Source organism: Populus alba, chromosome 3 (assembly GCF_005239225.2).
Source record: "Populus alba chromosome 3, ASM523922v2, whole genome shotgun sequence".
In the NCBI taxonomy this organism is placed as follows: domain Eukaryota; kingdom Viridiplantae; phylum Streptophyta; class Magnoliopsida; order Malpighiales; family Salicaceae; genus Populus; species Populus alba.
Window position 1 is genome coordinate 13,840,512 of NC_133286.1, and position 20,118 is coordinate 13,860,629.

The 20,118-nt window shown below is 33.6% G+C and overlaps 3 protein-coding genes across 3 annotated transcripts; 2 read left to right on the forward strand and 1 right to left on the reverse strand.

The window, feature by feature from the left end:
• The first annotated feature begins 637 nt into the window (after window positions 1–637).
• On the forward strand, window positions 638–6,028 carry LOC118028707 (uncharacterized). Its single transcript, XM_035032404.2, has 16 exons — window positions 638–1,086; window positions 1,179–1,229; window positions 1,331–1,506; window positions 1,856–1,933; window positions 2,037–2,148; window positions 2,705–2,789; window positions 2,884–2,935; window positions 3,013–3,074; window positions 3,162–3,277; window positions 3,365–3,477; window positions 4,602–4,670; window positions 4,855–4,912; window positions 5,107–5,180; window positions 5,286–5,334; window positions 5,527–5,606; window positions 5,682–6,028. Exons 1-16 carry the CDS (start codon window positions 972–974, stop codon window positions 5,742–5,744), a joined length of 1,353 nt encoding a protein of 450 aa, XP_034888295.1. The 5' UTR covers window positions 638–971; the 3' UTR covers window positions 5,745–6,028.
• A 674-nt stretch (window positions 6,029–6,702) lies between these two features.
• On the reverse strand, window positions 6,703–10,328 carry LOC118028706 (uncharacterized). The gene is made up of 5 exons (XM_035032403.2): window positions 9,854–10,328; window positions 9,687–9,779; window positions 9,513–9,611; window positions 7,500–7,680; window positions 6,703–7,211 (listed from the first exon to the last, which is right to left on the reverse strand). Exons 1-5 carry the CDS (start codon window positions 9,893–9,895, stop codon window positions 6,877–6,879), a joined length of 750 nt encoding a protein of 249 aa, XP_034888294.1. The 5' UTR covers window positions 9,896–10,328; the 3' UTR covers window positions 6,703–6,876.
• Window positions 10,329–13,506: 3,178 nt separating this feature from the next.
• On the forward strand, window positions 13,507–17,415 carry LOC118028705 (eukaryotic translation initiation factor 2 subunit gamma). Its single transcript, XM_035032402.2, has 8 exons — window positions 13,507–13,820; window positions 13,910–13,971; window positions 14,501–14,613; window positions 14,695–14,794; window positions 15,194–15,421; window positions 15,574–15,792; window positions 16,215–16,475; window positions 16,854–17,415. Exons 1-8 carry the CDS (start codon window positions 13,715–13,717, stop codon window positions 17,154–17,156), a joined length of 1,392 nt encoding a protein of 463 aa, XP_034888293.1. The 5' UTR covers window positions 13,507–13,714; the 3' UTR covers window positions 17,157–17,415.
• Window positions 17,416–20,118: the final 2,703 nt, after the last annotated feature.

Genomic DNA, 20,118 nt, shown 5'->3' on the forward strand with positions numbered 1-20,118 from the left:
TTCTTGTTTTTTCATCATGTTTTTTTTATTATTAATATCAAGTCAAAGCATGATATTTTTTTTATTTGAATAGATATTTTTTTATTAAGTCAAAGCATAATTGAATTTTTTTTAAAAATATTTTCAGATTTCATTATTTAATATTTAATTATTTTAGTATTGCCTTTTCTAATCTATTCTACTTTTGCTTTTTATTAGATTTTCTTATTCATATTTTTTATTTTTTTTTTTATTATTTTATACTGAATTTATTTAAAATTAAATTTTATTTTTTATTTACTTTCTAGTAGTTTATTGTAGTCTCGTGATCTTCAATTGTATATTTGACATGTTAAATTAAATAATTTTTTTTTTATTTGTTTGGCTAATCTTTTACCTTCCTTGCCTCAACTTTTTTTTAGGCTCCAAGATTATTTTTTATTTAAATTAGTTTATTTAGTATTATTATATATATATTATTTAATTAAATTATAACAATTTGTTTACTTAGCTATGTCTATGTCTGGAGTCATGTTTTTATTTTTTAAAACATATAGCCCGAGCATATTTTTAACCGATAAACAAAAATGTTTAGCGTAGTAGGTCGGGTACACGAATCTTAAATGTGTGTCTATATATAGACCCGACCCTTTATTATCCATCCCGTCGATTCCCGCCCTAAAGCCCTAGTAGTTCCCAAATTTCCCGCCAAATAATAGAAATCTTATTTCTGGTGTACAAACGACGCCGTTTGATCCAATTCTGTGGTTTATGTTCTTCTATCGAAGAAAGACAAACAGGGGAAGAGAAGAGAAGCAATTAGAGAAAATAGCGAGCGAAACCGAGAGAGAGAAAGTAGCTAGCTAATTTCAACAAATACAAAGCTTTTGAAGTAATTAATTTCAGGATCTGTCTCGCCAGCTGATTCTGCTGTTGTAATTTGAAAAACAGACTCTCTCTCTCTCTCTCTCTCTCTCTCTGACTAAGCAAGCATGAATAGAGAAGAAAGCGAGAATGGAAGGGAAGACATGTTGATTGATGGACAGAAGCAGGGAAATGTTTCTGTCCCTAGCGAATTTAATGTTAATTACCTCAAACTTTATTATGGTAACCAAACTAAACCCTAAATAACTTTTTAATTTCTTTTTACATAGCTCATGGTTACAAATTATTTTACCATTTCTTTTTATGAATGGCAGCAAAGCTCTTTCCTTATGCTGATATGTTCAAATGGATGTCCTACGGAAATGGTACTTATTTTTCTTATCTTATTATTTTTTTTTTGGGGGGGGGGGGTTGCTGGTGTGTGCGCATATTGTTTTCATGCCTAATTGATGCTTATTATTTGCAGATGGGAAGCATCCGGCTTGTGACAAGTCTTACGTTGGCCGGAGAGAGTTTTCTTTTACACTGGAAAATGATATCTACCTTCGGTATCAGTCTTTCAACAATGTGGTTCAACTTGAAAATTCAATCAAAGAGAAGTGCCCCTTTAAAATCGATATCGGTCCTGTTTACAGTGTAGATGTAAGTGGAATTTTTTAATTCTCTTTATTTATTTTCGCCTGTGGTTACTTGGGTAACGAGTTACTCGGGCTTAAAAAGGCATTTAAAGCTAATTAGTTTCGTCATGGTTTCAATTTCTGGACCTACATCGAACACTAATGTGTTGTTAATACAATGTTAGAGTATTATCTTTTAACCGCGTGACCAACCATTTTTGCAATACTGGGCTAGATTTTGGAAGCTGGTGTTCTTAAGCATAGGAGGGATTATGCTATTTGGTTTATTTTAGTTGTTATTCATGTTTTTGCCTATGCAATTTTCTGGTCCCTTTCTTCTCAAACATGCTTTGTGTTTTACTGTTACTTTGCAGCCTGCTAAGAAGAATGCATATGCCCAAAGTGGCGATAATGTTTTTACTCCAGTGGAGAGAGAGCTAATATTTGACATTGTAAGCCATTTGAACTGCTGAAGACTCTGGATTATCACAGCCTAGTTTAACATTTTATTTTTACTCAACGGGTAGTTGACTTGCTTAAGGTCCAATTCTTCAGGATATAACAGACTATGATGATGTTAGATATTGCTGCTCTGGAGCTGATGTTTGCCTGGAATGCTGGCCTTTAATGACAGTTGCTATTAAAGTGATTGATACTGCACTTAGAGGTAGGAGTCCCTATGGCCTTCATTCAAAATTCCTGCTTCTTCTGTTCTGGATAAAAGATTACTTTATTGAGAGAAAGTGAATACAGGATTACAAGAACAAGCTGTCCTCTGAAGCAAAAAGGGAACAAAAACAACCAACTCGAAAGGGATTTGTAATCTCATTGTATTAGCTCTTATCAAAATCTGGTTCTATTAACCAAATTGCTATGTATGCCATGGAATACTGACAAGTGCTGGAACTTTCATGAACGCCATATAGAATAATGGCTAATGTGAAAGTTTCACTTTTGTCCGCAATAAAAGCCACTATGAGCATTATGATTCTCCTCCTGTCTGCTCAACCTCCAGTTGCAGTGAGGTTTCATCCAGTAATGGTTCTTTTCCCTTCGTTCCCCCCCTCTCACAGTTCAATTTATAGGCATAAAGGTTAGAAGAGGGGAGTAGAGCTAGCTCCATGCCTCGCTAATACATGAAACTCAAAATATAGAGCCTAAAGTTAAGTTTTTGTGGAACTTAATTATGTTTTTGTGGAACTTAATTATGTCTTGTCATGCAGATGACTTTGGCTTTAACCACATTCTATGGGTTTATAGTGGCCGGCGTGGTGTCCATTGCTGGGTCTGTGATGGGAAAGCAAGAAGGTAAAGCATCTTGTAAGCTGTAAGCTAATTTCTTTTTGTACGCTGCCTATGATGTGTTTCAAAGGTTTAAAATGTTTTACTGTAACTCCTGCAGGTTGACAAATGAACAGAGGGCAGCTGTTGCTGATTATTTTCGAGTATACAAGGTATGTTTAAGCTGTATACTTGTATTGGATTTGTTTTCATACAGATAAATTTTAATGGAACTCTGTACTCCATTCAGGGAAATGAAAATAGCAGCAAAAAGGTTTCATTGACTGGTCCTGCCCTCCATCCTTTTCTCGTGTAAGTTCTCACCATACTGTTGTTAACTTCTTTTCCTGTCATGCTTCTGGATCTTTTAGTCTTCTACTGAGACAATTTGTGATGCAGGAGGTCATATTCTGAAGTTCTTGAGCGTTTTTTTGAGACAAAATTGCTTCTCTCTCAGAATATATTTTCAACCGAGGATAGATATGAGAAGATTCTGGAGATGATTCCAGACAAATGTATAGACATTTCATGATTATTCTTCCATATACAGTTACTTCCATGTCATCCTGCCATTTTTACTTTAATGCATGCCATCTTTGCAGCTGCTACTTCTGAGCTACGGGGAAAGTGGCAGACGAAGAAAGGCTCAAAAGAAGACATTAATGTTGTTCGATGGGAGCAGCTAAAGAACACACTGCAATCTGGAAAATACAAGGTAAGAGAATATTTGTTCTTTTTGTAGAATCAATGACCTCTGCATTTCTTGTCAGTTCTGATTATTTTATCATTTCATATAATTTTCTCATCGTCTGGCATTGAACTAAAGGTTGTTGAGACTTTAATACATTTGGTGAATATTAGTGCCCAAGAATTTTTCTTTTTCCTAATTGAGGTCTGCAGTTTCTCATTGAAAAGTGTTTACCCTAAAAAAAATTGGGAGGTTATCAATGATGTTAATTATGTCCAGTGTTGTTTGCAAAGATTTAGTTGTTCCGTTCACAACAATTTGGTCTTTACCCAGTATTGGTCTCTTAGACCAGGGATCATAGAAGGGAGACATGAAACACTCCTATCCTACTGCTCAAACTGCTTGAGTGAAGTATCTACTCTCAATGCTTGAAACGGCCACTTTGGAATTGCAAGTTGTTTTATTGCACCAAACAATGGTCCCTGATGCAATGCTTGGGTGATAGTAGAAGTATTTAGGAGTTGAAAGTAGGAAGAGAAATTATGTGCAAGGTGAAAATAGTTGAGGAAAAGGATCAATGATGGATTCTTAGGAACAAAAGGAAAGAAACAAACTCCTTACTGGAACGCTTCAAGTGTGTTTGTCTGATTTTATGAAACATATTGGGAATTGATTGAAGGATATTGTCCGTGCATGATGGAGATTGTTACTGGCTGAAGACAGATAGAGGAGAAATCAAACTGCTGTTGAAGACAATTGACTGCAGTCGGATTTTAAGAGGTGCAAATATTACTACAAACACTACTGTTCTGAAATGGTTTGGAAAAAAAGTTTCTGATCAAACCCAAGACCTTGTTCTCATTTCTTCTATCATAATCTTAGCCTTTAAGTTTCCTCACATTTGCATATGGAAAGCATGGATCTCTTGAATGCCGAAACCTTTGCTTTTCAATCATTTTGGTTCTTGTAATAAATGCCTTCCATTTTTATTTCTTTTTTACCCTGCTTTTTGACATTTGAGAGTTCAAGCATTTAATAATTTTCGTTGACTCCAGGGCAAGAACTCTTGTCGGCCATGCATGAAACAGCCTTTTTGCTCTTGTAAACAGCATGTTCTATTTGTGTTCATTTTACTCCATTGCTTGTTTCAGGCACAAGGGCTGCGTAGGTGTGTTGAAGAGATTGTGTTTTCCTTTACCTATCCGAGACTTGATATGGAGGTACGAGCAATATCCATCCTTGTTTGCCAATTTTTTAAAACAAGTTTTACGTTCTCCAAGAGTGCAACCATGTTGGGGTGACCCAGTTATAGAGATAGTGGATTATAAACTTTTATCACGTATGTAACTTTTACATGATTATACATTTGTATCTTCACATTGGACTGCTCTGTGTTCCTGTTAGGTCTCAAGACACATGAACCATTTGCTGAAGGCACCTTTCTGCGTACATCCAAAAACAGGTGGGAACCTGGAAATTCTGTTGGTTCCTGATCAATGATGGGTGTGAAAATTTGAACTAAAATTATCAAATGGTCCTAAGATGTGGAAGATAAAATCACCTCATGTAACTTTATAGAAGTGTTCACAGCCATCTTTTTTGAATTTTCTGCTAGTTGTGGTCTAGTTTTACAATACTTTGTTTTCTTTGCTCCAGGACGTGTTTGTGTGCCTATTGATCCAAACCACTGTGATGAATTTGATCCAACTGCGGTGCCAACTCTCTCCCAGGTAAATGATGTACCAGTTCTATGCATAGGCTTTGGGAGGTTCTCTGATACAGTGAAATAATCTCTCCTTAACTCGAGTTCTTAAATAATTGCACTGGATTTGCAGCTATTTGAAGAACTTAACATAGGAGGAACGAGAGCAGAAGATGAAAATGGTAAATGAATGTAAACCTTTACGCATTTAAGCATTCTTTGGCGTTTAAATGATGTGAAATTAGCTCAACTTTTTCTTTAGGATATACTGCTGTTGAGTCATGTCTGCTGTATGTGCATTACCATTTGGATGCTCCTTCAGAACTCTTCATAGCATCGGTAATTGCTTAAAAAAATGTTATTTCTTATGGCAGAATGGGATAGAACCTCACTTGGACAGCCCATCAGTTTTTTCAGATCATCATTTCTGCAACCTCTTCTAAAATCCTGCAAGGTATGTCTAAGCCCAATTGGTCATATATCTATGGCTAATGAAAATCCCTGCTTAAGCAGAGTCATGATATTGCAGGAGGAGATGGAGAGCTCCTACAAATCAAAACTGCAGCAATCAAAAAGTCCCCTGAGCTGGTAGTACTTTCCAGTCATTCATCAGTCTTCTCCTTGCGTAATAGTGTGATACCGTCCGTGTAAGCTATTGGGTGATCAATGTTATCATGTTCCTTGTAATGTCATTATCAAGTTAGATGAATCTTCCTGATCTGCATTTTATTAAAGAAACTTTACTTCGTCTGTAAATGTCCGAGTTCTCTTTTGCAAGGAATAGACTCTCTGGAATGCTCTTTTCCCTCGATGGTCGCTGGAACGACCGTTCAAGTAACTTTGAGCTTGGAGGAAACTGAGCCATCCAATTGTTTCGGTAAACGGTAATAGGATTATGGGGCTGAGCTATGGATTGTATTTTTAATTATGCCTGATCCTTCGGGACGTTCTGGTTGTTCGGCCTCTTAATCCTATCCGTTTTCGAGGGAAATTTTTTCTGTTCTTAAAAATAATAAATATCAACAAAAAAAAAAACTAAATCTCCTAAGACCATTTATTATAATAGTTAAATTATGAATTTGCCCCTGGAAAAAAAGTCTATGAGGATAAGAATTTTTTTTTTTATCATTATGATTTTTTTAAAAAATTATATGGAGTCAGATTGATCATTTTATTTTATTTTATACTGTAAACAATAAAATAATCTAATATCTTCAACTTAAAGAATATTTTGTATTTTTATTCTACAAGTTAAACTAAAAAATGATCTTTTAAGTGTTAATAGAGCTCAAATTTAGTAGATAAGTGAAAACAAAAAAGCTTTGTGATTTGCTTAAATATTTAGGAACTTTAACAACACTGTATTTTAAATTGAGTTATATCTGAGATTTAGATAAATACCCACAAAAAGTTTAATGCATAAGAATCCATGCAGTTCAATTCACAGGGTAAGGGGCCCTGATTTTAAACCCTCTGGAGCCACTTCAATCGGGACACTTGACTGTTGGAATTCCCGCTGCTCTGATTTTTTTTATTCTGCCGGGGAAAGATAGGAATAAAACATGTAATTCTTTTAGTGCAAGAAATTAGGGTCAATTACTACACAACAATCCTCAATAAATCAATAATAACGTCCTAAATTGTTCAAAAGTTTGCACTTCCGTGGTTGAAAGAAAGGAGTCGGAAGCCTGTGGATTTACATAAGAGATACAAAAGGTGAACGTCTACATATCCTCAGGTCTTGCATCCCACCTTCTCTTGCGTGTCCTCGGCATATCAATCCCAGAAAGTAACTTTGCTACCACTGCTGGTGATGGCGCCGGTGTAAGTTCAATGAGATCCAGGTCCGTGTCATCATCTTCATCACTACTAATCCATCCATAGCAGGGTCTGCGCTTGCAGGGCGGCACAGGGGAGCTAGTGTTGCCAGGTAGTTGAACACCGCCAGAATTCATAACAGCTGCTCCATTGTCACTGTTAATTTGCTTTTCAATGCAATTCTCATACAGATTTATATCTTTCCAGCTGCTTCCTACTTTAGATGCAGGGGTACTACCATCTAGAAAACAACAGTGATGTAATGAGAATAACTCCACAGTCCACAGATATGTTTGGAGGCAATTCCATTTAATTGTACAAAAAAGAAAAGAAAAGAAAAGGCTTCTTTCTAAGTTCACTGATTATAAGGAAAGTTTATTCAATGATGTCATGTTGAGTAAAAGAAATCTGGAGAAGAAAACTTCAAAAGTTGGCTATTCTTGAATTTGAATATCTATAGGTTACGTTTCTTTTGTTTTGTGGCAATACTTTGAGAACAGAATGGAAAACTGATTATGAGATGCTTTACCAATTAATGCTATGTCCGGATTTGCAGCCTGTGATGAGGTGAGTAGAACTCTGTTAGTCTGAGATGCCGGGGCCACAGCTTCTATGCTGTGGCCAGTCGATACAGAAGCACCATTTGATGTACTGCCAGCTGATATCTCGATATTGTTTCCACACCTCTCATTCTCTTGCAGCGTATTACTCTTCAAAATAGATGGAAAGAAAAGAATCATGAGCAGAAAAGTAGTCAACCCACGAATATAATTCTTTCAAATTGTGATGCAGGATAAATGAATTGAAGAGGATAAGAAAAGAAGAAGCCGAAGATACAAGAGGAGAAAGGTATGTCTGCAATTTCTTTAATCAATCATCAAAAAGTGTCAATCCTGCAGAAAAATACACTTAAGCAAACCCGAATCAAAACATGATTAATAATTGGGATAACGGTTCACTAAAACAAGATAAGTCCAAAATAGGATAAAACTAAATCCAATAATAAAACTAAATAAAAGCCCAATAACATGAACTTGAATGTGCGTGATCTTCCTATCAAAGAGTGATGATTTGAACTATCCTCTCTTGTCTTTGACCATACATTTGTTTGATTTGTTTCACGAGTGTGGTGTCCTCACAACTTTTCTGGAATTTGAAAAACTCAACCTTGTCAAGTGTAGCTCTTTATGGCTCTGATAGTATTGTTGTATATCATAATTATCTGCTGCGATGTATTTTTAGTGATTCAAGTATCGTTCGAATTAGGTCACCCTACCCAACAAACTAAGAATCTCTAACCCTCATAATCTCTAGTAAAAACAACTTGTTCATCCAAAATAACACCAACATATTTCTTTCATGCTGATAAAAAGGATAATACAATAGGGGTCTCAAGAATAGAATTGGGCGAAAAGATCTCAAAATGATTATCTAGGATGGGTTTGTAGGTCAATGACACAAGTATTTGACCCAACCCTTTATAAAACTTTGAACGGTTCAATATTACACACCTGCAATTTTCGATTGGCTCCAAGAGAATACCGTTTGCGTTTAATCCATGTCATGACATAACTCCAACATTAAATGCATTGTGATGCTTATGTAAATCAAAATGAAGTTTGTATTGTGCACTACTAGCTTGAATTCATTTGTTTTACGATCTCAACATGCAAATCATAAACTCTATGTGTAAAAGACTCAACTGACTTAGACACCCTAGCATTAAGAGACATGAGAAGAAGGTCTACAAGCTTTTTAAGTTTGTAACCATTGACAACTTCAAATGGACTCATGCATATAGATTTATTCACCGTAGGCAAAAGGAGATTCAAATCCCAACTTCTATTATGATCACTTACCAAACATCTCAAAAGTTTGTCCTGACCATCTTAGTTGGGCCATCTATTTAGAGGTGGTAGGCATTGGAGAATTTCAACGTTGTACTAACTATATGTCAAAAGATCTTTCAAAAATATTTCATAAATTATGGTTTTAGGAGACCATACAACTTGACGATTCCATCAAATAAAAGTTTTGCAACTCTAAAGGCATATGCGATCTTGGTACAAGAAATGAAGTGGGTCATCTTGGAAAAACAATCAACAACAAATATAAAATCATACTTCTTTGAGATACATGTTTGCCTAACTGGCATGTTCAACATTAACCAACTAACTTGGCAATGCCCCTCTTTTAACTAGAATAGACAAATTGACGTCCCATCATTTCTATAGTCCAGTTTCTTCAAGAAATCACGCATTGATGTTTATGGGATACAAAGCTTGTTATCCCAAAACAAATACCTATCTTGGAGGTAAAAGCCATTTATGACAATGTAATGCCCATTTATTAGGATTATGCATACCTCTCCAAACTTCAAACATGATTCATATTCCTCTTTGATTCTCTCAAACCCAATCCAATTACTTGTGCATTTATCATAGATAGCAACATAACTTGGTGATTCAAAGCATTCGATGCCTTGTTTTCAACAAAATATATAAAGCAAACAAAATAACTACATTAATTAAAAAATATTTACCTTTTCCTGCTCCTCCTTTTCAAGATCCTCGAGAATAGCCTCGAGCAAGACCTTATATGAGCTCTCTTCAATAAAGGGCCAACCTTCCTCACCATATACCTGAATCGATAAATTTCCCGTAAAACCCCTAAATGCCTAACACATTGAAAACATTAAAAGCAAAACAAAACCCACTTCCAAGAGCCCTTTGACAGTTGAAACAATCAACCCATCAGAGAAACCATAGCTCCTCATTGCATCTACGGCAGCATCCATCCTTGTTAGCCTCTGAAAAAAGAAGGAAAAGAAAAATGACAAAGGGGTCTAATATGAGAAAGAGAGTGAGAGGAAAAAAATAAGACCTTTCTGTGGCGTCCTGTTGGTCTTGGTGCGTTTGGAGGCATGGTTGATTCTTCCTTTCTCTCTGTATCTCTCTTTCGGTGATGAACTTTACAAGTCAGCCAACAACCAGCAGCTGAAAAGAACTACAGCCACACTCTTAAAGGCCCGAAGGAAGATGGAAATCACCTGGTTAGGCTACAACATTTTTTAGGGGGTAGAAACTGAAATGTACTGTTGATAAGAGTAGCTGCTCAGTTTTGGTTGTGTTTAGGCCCTAGTTTAAGAAAAAATTATTTTATATACGAAGTTGTTTCAAAGAAAAAAAGCACAAAGAAACAAAAGAGGAGCTATCGTGAAAACTCCTTCGGGTGTCATGCTGATCAAAGTAGTCGACGCAGGTGAGATATTTGCCTACGGTGGTTATTCTATGCAAGGACCTCAATGGCATGGCTCTGGAGATCAAAACCAAAAAAAGTTTACGAACAGTCTCAATCATTTTACAAATAGTCTAAGTACCTAACACGATCAATAGTTGTTTCGATTGATGATTATAAATATTATACTGTTGTTTTTTATAAGTATTTTTTATTTAAAAATTTATTAATTTAAAAAAAAAAAATTTAACATCAATACATTAAAATAATCTAAAAACATAAAAAATAATTAAATCTTTTCAAAATTATTTTTTAGATAGCCTATACATGCTTCTCTCATCATTGAACACCATCTTTCGTTGCAATTTTTAAGGCGCATCAACACCCCCTCTTTTATCTATCTTTTCGTAGACAAAATACACAAGCTTTTTTAATTTTGTTTTGTTTATACGATGTGGTTCTTTTTTTTTTTGATTTGCAATTATTTTTTTTTGTAGTTTATTTTTTAAAAATTTTATCTTTACCGTTTGATTTTATTTAGTTTTTATTTTAAATTGATTCATTATGATTTTTATCTATTCTAGTTTTTTTTTATCTTTTACAGGTTAGTTTTTTTTTTCAATTTTCATTCATAGTCATTTAATTTCATTTAGTTTTTATTCATATTTAGTATTTATTTTTTTAATTATTATTATTTCATTTTTAGTACTTCTCTAATTCTATTATTTTTATAATTCCATTCCTTAACATTATGGATTGTAATTTAACTTGATCCCTGGTAGATGCCGCCTCGACCTACCCCAAACAAGTCGGTGTATTTTTAATTGTTACATTACCCATTGAGTAATGAATAGGGTGTGATTATTGTTAACGCATACCAAAACCCACTCAAACCCGAGTCAAAATATATATTTATATTTTATGAATGTTAAGTATGGATATAATAGTCATAAGATTGATATCCACGTGCTACTCAAATTTCAATTTGTAGTTTATAAATATATATATTTCCTATCTCATGGATAATAAATATGTTATGAATACCAAAAAATTTGACAAGCATATATTTTTTATGTTCATATTCATAATTTTATTTTAATTTATTTTTATGTCAACTTTTATTCATTTTTTATCCTTTTTGTTTTGTTTTAGCTTCTTTTTTTATTGTTTTTTTTTCTTTCTAAATCCCATCCCTTTGATGTTTTGTGATTGAGGATTTTACTTCATTATTTATTTTTGTTGACCTTTAAGTGGGCTGGTTCTATTATGAATTTCTTGGAGAAGCTTTAAACGACAAGGAAATAGCACGGTATGAATACTTTAAAATGAAGTGTTGTTCCTATTTAAGATCTGATCTTGAAAGACATTTTAAAGCCATATGCTGAAGATACCATATTTTCTCTAGTCTTTATTTTTTAGATTTTTTATTGATTATTTCTCAATCCCATCAATCAATTTTTGATTTACTATGAGTTGATCTTCATGTTTTATTTTTCTTTTCTTTCTATTGAATTATCTCAATCTTATGTTTATGGTCGCAGGATTAACAAGTTAACACCGCTGAACCTGAATCAATTTTTTTCTTTCTTTTAATTTTTAAGTTTCACTCTTCAATAAGCTTTTAATTTTCTTTCAAATGGAGTTATCTTAATATCACATCTAGGTCGTGGATTTTACATGTTAAACTTAATGGATTCTGGGTAAGTTTTTTTTTTTTTTAACTTTTTTACTTGCCATTTGTTTATTTTTTTATTTATATTATCAAAATTATATGGGCTTATTGCATTGGTTTTAATCAACACCTATTTTTTTTCTCAACCTTTTAATCAACACCTATTGAATTGGCTCCGTTTGTTTGCAGGAAAGTGGTTTCCTTTTGGAAAGTGAATTCCGTCCTGGAAAGTATTTTCCGATGTTTGGAAGTGTTATGGAAAATGAACTAGAAAACACTTTCCAGTGTTTGGTTGTGTTATGAAAATGAACTGGAAAATAATTTATTAATGAATTAATTTTTTTTCAAGTTTATCTAATATATATAAAATATTTAATCACTTACAATAAAAAAAATGAAATCTAAAAAAATATTTATAATGATTAATTTTTTTTATTATATCCTATATTCATACATAGCTTATTAAAATAATGAGGAACAAACCTTACAAATTAAAAAGTTGAATGAGAATGAAATTGAAAAAAAATATATAATTTCATAAATTATCTCAAATAAAATAAATAATAATCAAAATAATAGAGATCAAATCTAAATTTTTTTTTAAAAAAATGAAAGATGAAGAAATTAAAATAATAATAATCAACATTTCATAAATTATTTCAAATAAAATAAGTAACAATCAAAAGAATGAGGACCAAATTTGATAGATAAATTTTTTTAATAAAAATATGATAAGGAAAAAGCAAATAGCAATTATAAAAAATAATAGGACCAAAGCTAATATAAAAATAAAATTTTAAGAGATGAAATTGAAAAATAAATATTCAAAACAAAATATATATACCAATCAAAAGTTTGAGGATTAAATTTAATATAATCAACAAATAATGACATTTCTAATTTTTTCACAACTTCCGGAAAGTGTTTCCCCCCCAAATTTTTCAGGAAAACACTTTCCTGAAAACCAAGCCAAATTTTTCTTTTACTGGAAAGTGTTTTTCATTTGACCAACTTTCCTACTAGCAAACAAACACAAGAAAGTTTGGAAAGTGATTTTCCGGAAGCAACTTTTCGCAAAACAAACACAGCTAAAGGGAAAACACTTTTCTGAAAACCAAGTCAAATTTTTTTTTTTTTACTGAAATTGACTAGAAAGTGTTTTCCGTTGACCGGAAAGTGTTTTCCTTTGACTAACTTTTCTAATGACAAACAAACACATGAAAGTTTGAAAAATGGTTTTCCCGGAAACTACTTTCCGGGAAACAAACATGGCCTTTTAGAACACTTATATTTTCCTAACTTTTGAGTTGTGACACGGGATATTACAAGCCATCTTTAGCTAAAAACTAAGAGCCTGTTTGTTTTTATGTTTTTTAAAAAATATGAATTTTTTAAAATATTTTAAATTTTAAATTAATATTGTCTTAATATTTTTAGATTATTTTGGTGTACTAGCACTAAAAATAATTTATAAAAAATAAAAATATTATTTTAATATATTTTTAAATTAAAAATACCCTTAAAAATAATAACCGCCGCAACATTTGTAAACTCTTTTTTTTCAGTAACCATGAACCAACCATGGTCGCACACCGATCCATTAAACCACCGGAGCGTCAAAATTACCCTTACATCCAATTCAAAATAACAGCAAACCCACCTACTCAAACCCGAAATTAAAAAGAAAAAGAAAAGAAAGAACATCGTCTCTGCGCTCACTGAAACCCTAGCTATCCACATAGCCGCGTGTTCCATCTCTACAGCAAACAGAGTCGCAGAAAAGAGGTTTTGCGATTCGTTTGAGAAGGAATCAGTTGAAGCAGGGGGAAATCAAGATGGCGCGGAAAGGCTTGATGGAACAAGACTTGAGTAAATTGGATGTGACGAAGTTGCATCCACTCTCTCCTGAAGTTATATCGCGTCAGGCCACTATTAATATAGGTAATTCTTTGAATTTGTGAGTAGGCTTTACAAGCTCATTTGTTGATCGCTGTAGTCGAAACTGATAATTCTTCATCTTCTTCTTCCAGGTACTATTGGTCATGTGGCGCATGGGAAGTCTACTGTTGTGAAAGCAATTTCTGGTGTTCAGGTGATTTAGCTGGTTTTGCTATCTCTGTGTCATGGTGCTTGAATCTTTAATCTATTTTCTGTCGGGAGTTTACTGTGGTTATGTTATGTGACAGTAATTGCTATAGGGATAGGTATTGGAGCCGGTGAATTCCATTTAAAACCCAGTGGAAAACATCTTAATTTCTCTTCCTTTCTTCTTTTTCCTTATGTAATGGAAGGCCTTCCAAGCCTGAGGTTGATAAGAGTGGTCTTTCCTCTCCCTATCCAATCCCCTTCATTTGTAGTGTAAATATGATCTGGACTCAGTTCATTTGATATATAATGCAAAATGACCTTGCCACTTAGAATATAACATAATAATTATACTGACTACTAAGGGATGAACTATTGCTGAATCGTGTGGTTTTAGGATTGGTCCTATTTCGGATGAAGGGGGATTTAGCTTTGTCATGGCAAGAAATCCTCTCTCAATATTCATACATAAGAATCAGTCATATTGTGCATGAGTTTGAGAGGTGCTAATTTGGCGGTTTGCTATTCATGTGCAGACAGTTCGTTTTAAAAATGAGTTGGAGCGTAATATTACAATAAAGCTCGGATATGCAAATGCGAAGATATACAAGTGCGAAGATGAGCGGTGCCCTCGCCCAAAGTGCTACAAGTGAGAAAATTCATTGGTGGAGTATTACTATTTAGGTTAAGTACTGGCATTTCGCTCTTAATGTGAGAAATGTTCTTGTAGGGCATATGGAAGTGGAAAGGAAGATAATCCTGTGTGTGATGTAGATCCCAAACACTGCAGGATGAATTTGCTGAGACATGTCTCTTTTGTTGATTGCCCAGTAAGGTGTCCGGTGCTCTATTTAATTATGTTTTTTCAGAGTGTAACTTTTCATATTTTGATTGTTGGATATTAAGGCTGCCTGGTAAGTGGTCGAACCAGCTGCTTTATTTATTCATGGTTCATGCACTGTATATGCTTTTCATATTTTGACTGCAACACATGAAGTTTCGGACCCAAAAGTCTCTTCCTCCAAATATAAATTAGATGTGGTGTTGGTAGATTGTTTCCCTTTCCCATTGTACTGCTTGGATAATAGCAAGAAAAAGTTGGCTAATCACATGGTCTCTTATTTAATTGGCATTGCGAAATAAAACCTTTTAGTTGCAATGCTTAGTGTACTTATATGCTTTTATGTGACTAGACTCGTCCATGTTACTTGTTTTCTACTCTCCTGTAGGGTCATGACATTCTCATGGCTACTATGCTTAATGGAGCAGCAATTATGGATGGAGCTTTACTGCTCATTGCTGCGAATGAGAGCTGTCCCCAACCACAGACTTCTGAACATCTTGCTGCTGTTGAAATCATGCATCTCCAACATATTATAATTCTTCAAAATAAAGTGGATCTTATTCAGGAAAATGCAGCCATAAACCAGCATGAAGCTATTCAGAAATTTATTAAGGTTTGCTACCACTATGCTATTTTTACACATCTCATTGGTTAAGTTTATATGCATTGTTTGTGTTTTTTCCTGATTCCCCCCCCCCAAAAAAAAAAAAAAAAAAAAAAAAGAGACTCGTGCCCTGCTGATTTCTTGTTAATATTTTTTTTCAGGGAACTGTTGCTGATGGTGCACCAGTAGTGCCAATTTCTGCTCAGCTAAAGTATAACATAGATGTTGTGTGTGAGTACATCATAAAAAGGATCCCGATTCCAGAGAGGAACTTTATCTCACCACCTAACATGATTGTGATTCGATCTTTTGATGTCAACAAGCCTGGATATGAGGTTGATGAGATAAGAGGGGGCGTGGCTGGAGGAAGCATCCTCAGGGTATGTTTTAAATGTGTGGTTGGTTAGTATTGTTATGCAGTTTTTACTGACATGGTGTCTATACTTGGTGCAAGATCTTGGTTACTTTGTGCTGGATTGCCCATGCATTTGTTCTTATTCTATTCAATGCTGTCCTGCATTCTACATTAGGCCAATGCCCTGAGCCTGTGGAAATGGAGACATGCTTGTTTTTAGCATAATTGTGTCTGCTCGGAGTGAGTTTTACTTGTTTGAGGTCTTGTGGACTGACAATGAGAACTGACTTTAGGCATTGGGACTCATGAGCCCTTGATTTAGGTTATTGAAGCTTGCTGTTTCCATGAAGATGCTATGGTCCTGAGAGAGATAAATTTATGTATTTGGTCTTTCTGAGAATCTTTGGTTTAAGAGTATTGTTATTTTTGTTTATCATGTCCATGCAGGGCGTCTTGAAGGTCAATCAATTTATTGAGATCCGTCCTGGGATCATTGTTAAAGATGATGCTGGGAACATGAAATGCACGCCAATATATACTAGAATAGTATCATTGTATGCTGAGCAGAACGAGCTACAATTTGCTGTGCCTGGAGGTCTCATTGGTGTTGGCACAACCATGGACCCCACTTTGACACGTGCGGATAGGTTGGTGGGTCAGGTTCTTGGTGATGTTGGATCTCTTCCTGAGATTTTTGGTGAACTTGAGGTAAGGAACCGAATCTCGATAATGTTTGTAGTTTGATATTTTTATTGATACCTTTTGTATTCAATCAAATTTCTTTTCAGGTTCAAGTCATGTATAGTTATCTATAGGCATGTACTTTTACGCAATATGTATGAAATCCTACCCAGTTGGGTTGAATTCGGTAGCTAGGTGGAGTTCTATTTTTGGCATAGGCAGGAAATATTAGACATCCCGTTTGCTTTCCAATATGCATGTGATGGTGCGTTCTATATGTGTTGCTTAAAAACAATATTGCAGTAAACATGCCTGTGAAAGTTGCTGGGTGCTTTTTACTGTGATGCAGGATACAGGCACACCTCTGATGCTAATGTTGTGCCCTTCTCTTTTCTTTATGTGTAGGTGAATTTCTTCCTTTTGAGACGGCTTATTGGTGTCAGGACAAAGGGTTCGGAGAAGCAGGGAAAGGTATCAAAACTGACAAAGGGAGAGATTCTTATGCTGAACATCGGGTCAATGTCATCCGGGGCTCGAGTTCTTGCTGTGAAGAATGATTTGGCAAAGCTACAGCTGACTTCTCCAGTCTGCACCAGCAAGGGTGAGAAGATTGCATTGAGCCGCCGAGTGGAGAAGCACTGGCGGCTCATTGGGTGGGGTATGATTCAAGCCGGAACCACCATTGAAGTTCCACCCTGCCCTCTCTGAGTGTTTTTTGAACAGGTAGACCAGCTAGAGAAAAGCAGTAAAACCAGGATAAGACAGGATTATCTAATATGTGGGAAGGGAGGCAATTGCTTGGATCAATCTTTTTCCGGTGGCGAAGAAAACATGCTGCGATGAATGGCTCATCTCATTCTCTGTGTTTTGTTTTTTTCTTTAATATTCCAATTTTTAACCGCGAGTCATTTTGAATCATACCAGTGATCCGTGCTCCACCACCGTGGGTAGGATCATTTTTTTCTAACCTTAAAAGCAAAGACGCTAGGAAGAAATTTTTTTGATGCGTGCTGAACAACTTCTAGAAATGACATTTTATTAAAATAAATATTTCAACAATGACAACCAGGACTCACATGTATCAATTATGGATAACCCTATTTCATGATTGTGATGACTATTGTGATCCTATAAATTATAAATCTTAAATTGAACTAAAAATAGCTCAATTTTAATAAATAAAATATTATAAAGTGAGTGTATGATTTTTATATTCAAATAATTAATTTTATTTAATCAAAAAATATTTTCTCTTTAAAAAAGTTAAATCTAAGAAAGATAGACTTTGGAGTTGAAATTCTTAAATCAAATATAAAATTTATTTTTCAAAAAAATAGTCTGAACTCACTGTAAAGAGCGTGGTACAAGGCTAGTTAAGTCCTCTGTTCCAGCCATCAAGTCAAAGATCTAACACGTGATAATGTTTAGTTATTAGTGGTGCAAGTGAAAAATTTAATTTTAAGAATTCAATACCTCGTTACAGTGTGCATGCTCTTAGGACATGATTTAGAAAAATCCAATTGGTCACAACGTTTTTTCTTTTATTTGAATAGGAACTATATATATATATAACTGTTTAAAATTTTGCAACCAAGCCAAACAAAAAAAACTGATTTTAATTCTAAAATAACCGTTTAACTAGTATGTATATGTGTGTTTATGAGTGTGTTTGTGTGTTAGGCTTCCCATACTCCCAGTCACCCTTTCCCCCTCACATCAGAAGCCACGAAAGAAAGAGGCAAAGTCGTGGAGATGTGCGGCAATGATTTGCTTGATCAAGATTACAATACTTCATCAGATCTTCCAACACCCATCATCATCTCTGGTTGGTATATATGTGTTTATTATTTGAATAACCGTTTGGTCAATCTAATCTGTTTAGATCGTGGAGAACAGATGCTCTCTACTTGCTCTTGTTCGTAGATCTCTTCCAGTCGTAATTTGTGTATTGTTGAAGTCGACAGTGTTGGTTGCATTTCCTTCTTTAATAGAAAATGAAAAGCAAGAATAGATCAAGTTTCAAAGTTTGGAATAATATTTCCAAGTCCAAAAGTTTTTAGTAAAGATTGGAAAGGAGATGAACTTAAATTTCTTGCTCAAAAGGAGCGGCGGCCGTAATTGTGTTGAGATTGAGGAAATATGAATTTTGGTGGTTTAAAAGGATACCTATGAATACCATAAACTCGATTGGGTCGGGTTTGTTTTATACCTGATTGGATCAGGTAAAAATCTTAAGTTCGGGTTTGAATATAAATATTACAAAACCCGTTCCATAGATACCCATTGACATCTCTATCTTCCATTGTTTTGCTTTGCAATGTAACGTAATGTAAATGTGTTTGATATTGAGGTATAAAGTGGGTTTTTAAAAATATTTTTTATTGGAAAATATATTAAAATATTTTATTTTTAGATTTTTTATTTTATTTCTGACATCACATTAAAAATATAAAATTAAAAAAATATATATCAATTTAATATATTTAAAATAAAAAAATATTTTTAAAATATACTAAAAAAATAAAAGTTATTGCCCTCCTAATCATTTATAAAGTTGTCCATCCTCCTGTTTGAAAATGTTTTTAAATTCGAGTATTTTTTTTAAATAATTTTTTTGTTGTTTAAAATTATTATTTTTTATATTTTTTAATGTGTTAATATTAAAAATAATTTTTTAAAAATAAAAAAAGTATTATTTTAATATATTTACAAATATAAAAATACTTTTAAAAATAAAAATAACTACACTAATAAACAACTTACAACTTAGAATCTGTTTGTCTACGCGATTGCGGCTGCGTTTTATTTAAAACGCAATCAGCAGCCGTTTGATAATAAAAAAACTCAATTTATTGTGCACACGTGTTTTTTGCGTTTAAAACGCTGGAAATGAAAAAGCATAAAAAACCTGCTTTTCATGCACTGTAGCCTGTAAAAACTAACGAATAGTGCAATTTACTGCACTGTTCAGTAATTCACTTGCATTGTTCGCTTTTTTTTTAGTGTGTTGATTGTATTAATTATTATTTTTTATAAAAAAAACTAGTTTAGAGAATTAAATTCATTCGCAATGTGAACAATAATTTTTTCTTGAAAAACTAGTATAGAGTGAATTAAATTTACTCGCATAATAATATTAATTTTATATCTGATAATATTTTATCTGATTTTATTACACGCTCAAAAAATTATGAAAACTATAGTTCTTATCGGATGAATTTTGTACATAATGAAATTATAAATAATAAAAAATATTTTATATAAAGTATTATTTTTTTCATGATGTAATAGGAATGATTAATTTTAAAATATTTAAATTTAAAACCATTAATATTATAATCTTAATTTCAAAATCATTCTTAACCAAATACATTAAACTATTTTTTTCTTCAACCTCAATTTTAATTACAGTTTTAACCAAACATCTATTTTTTTTAAACCAACCTCAACTAAAAATACTTTTTATAAAATTTTTTTTTTCAAAACATAACCACAACAGTTACCATAATACCAAACACAAACACACGTAAAACAAGTGAGTGCCCATGGTTATTTCTTTGTTTTAGTTCTAAAAAAAACATTAAAGTTTTAAGGAAAAAAAGAAGAAGAAGGAAATGCAAACTAGCGTCGGTTGGCACGTATGAAAGGTCCACATCACACGTGGAAATGG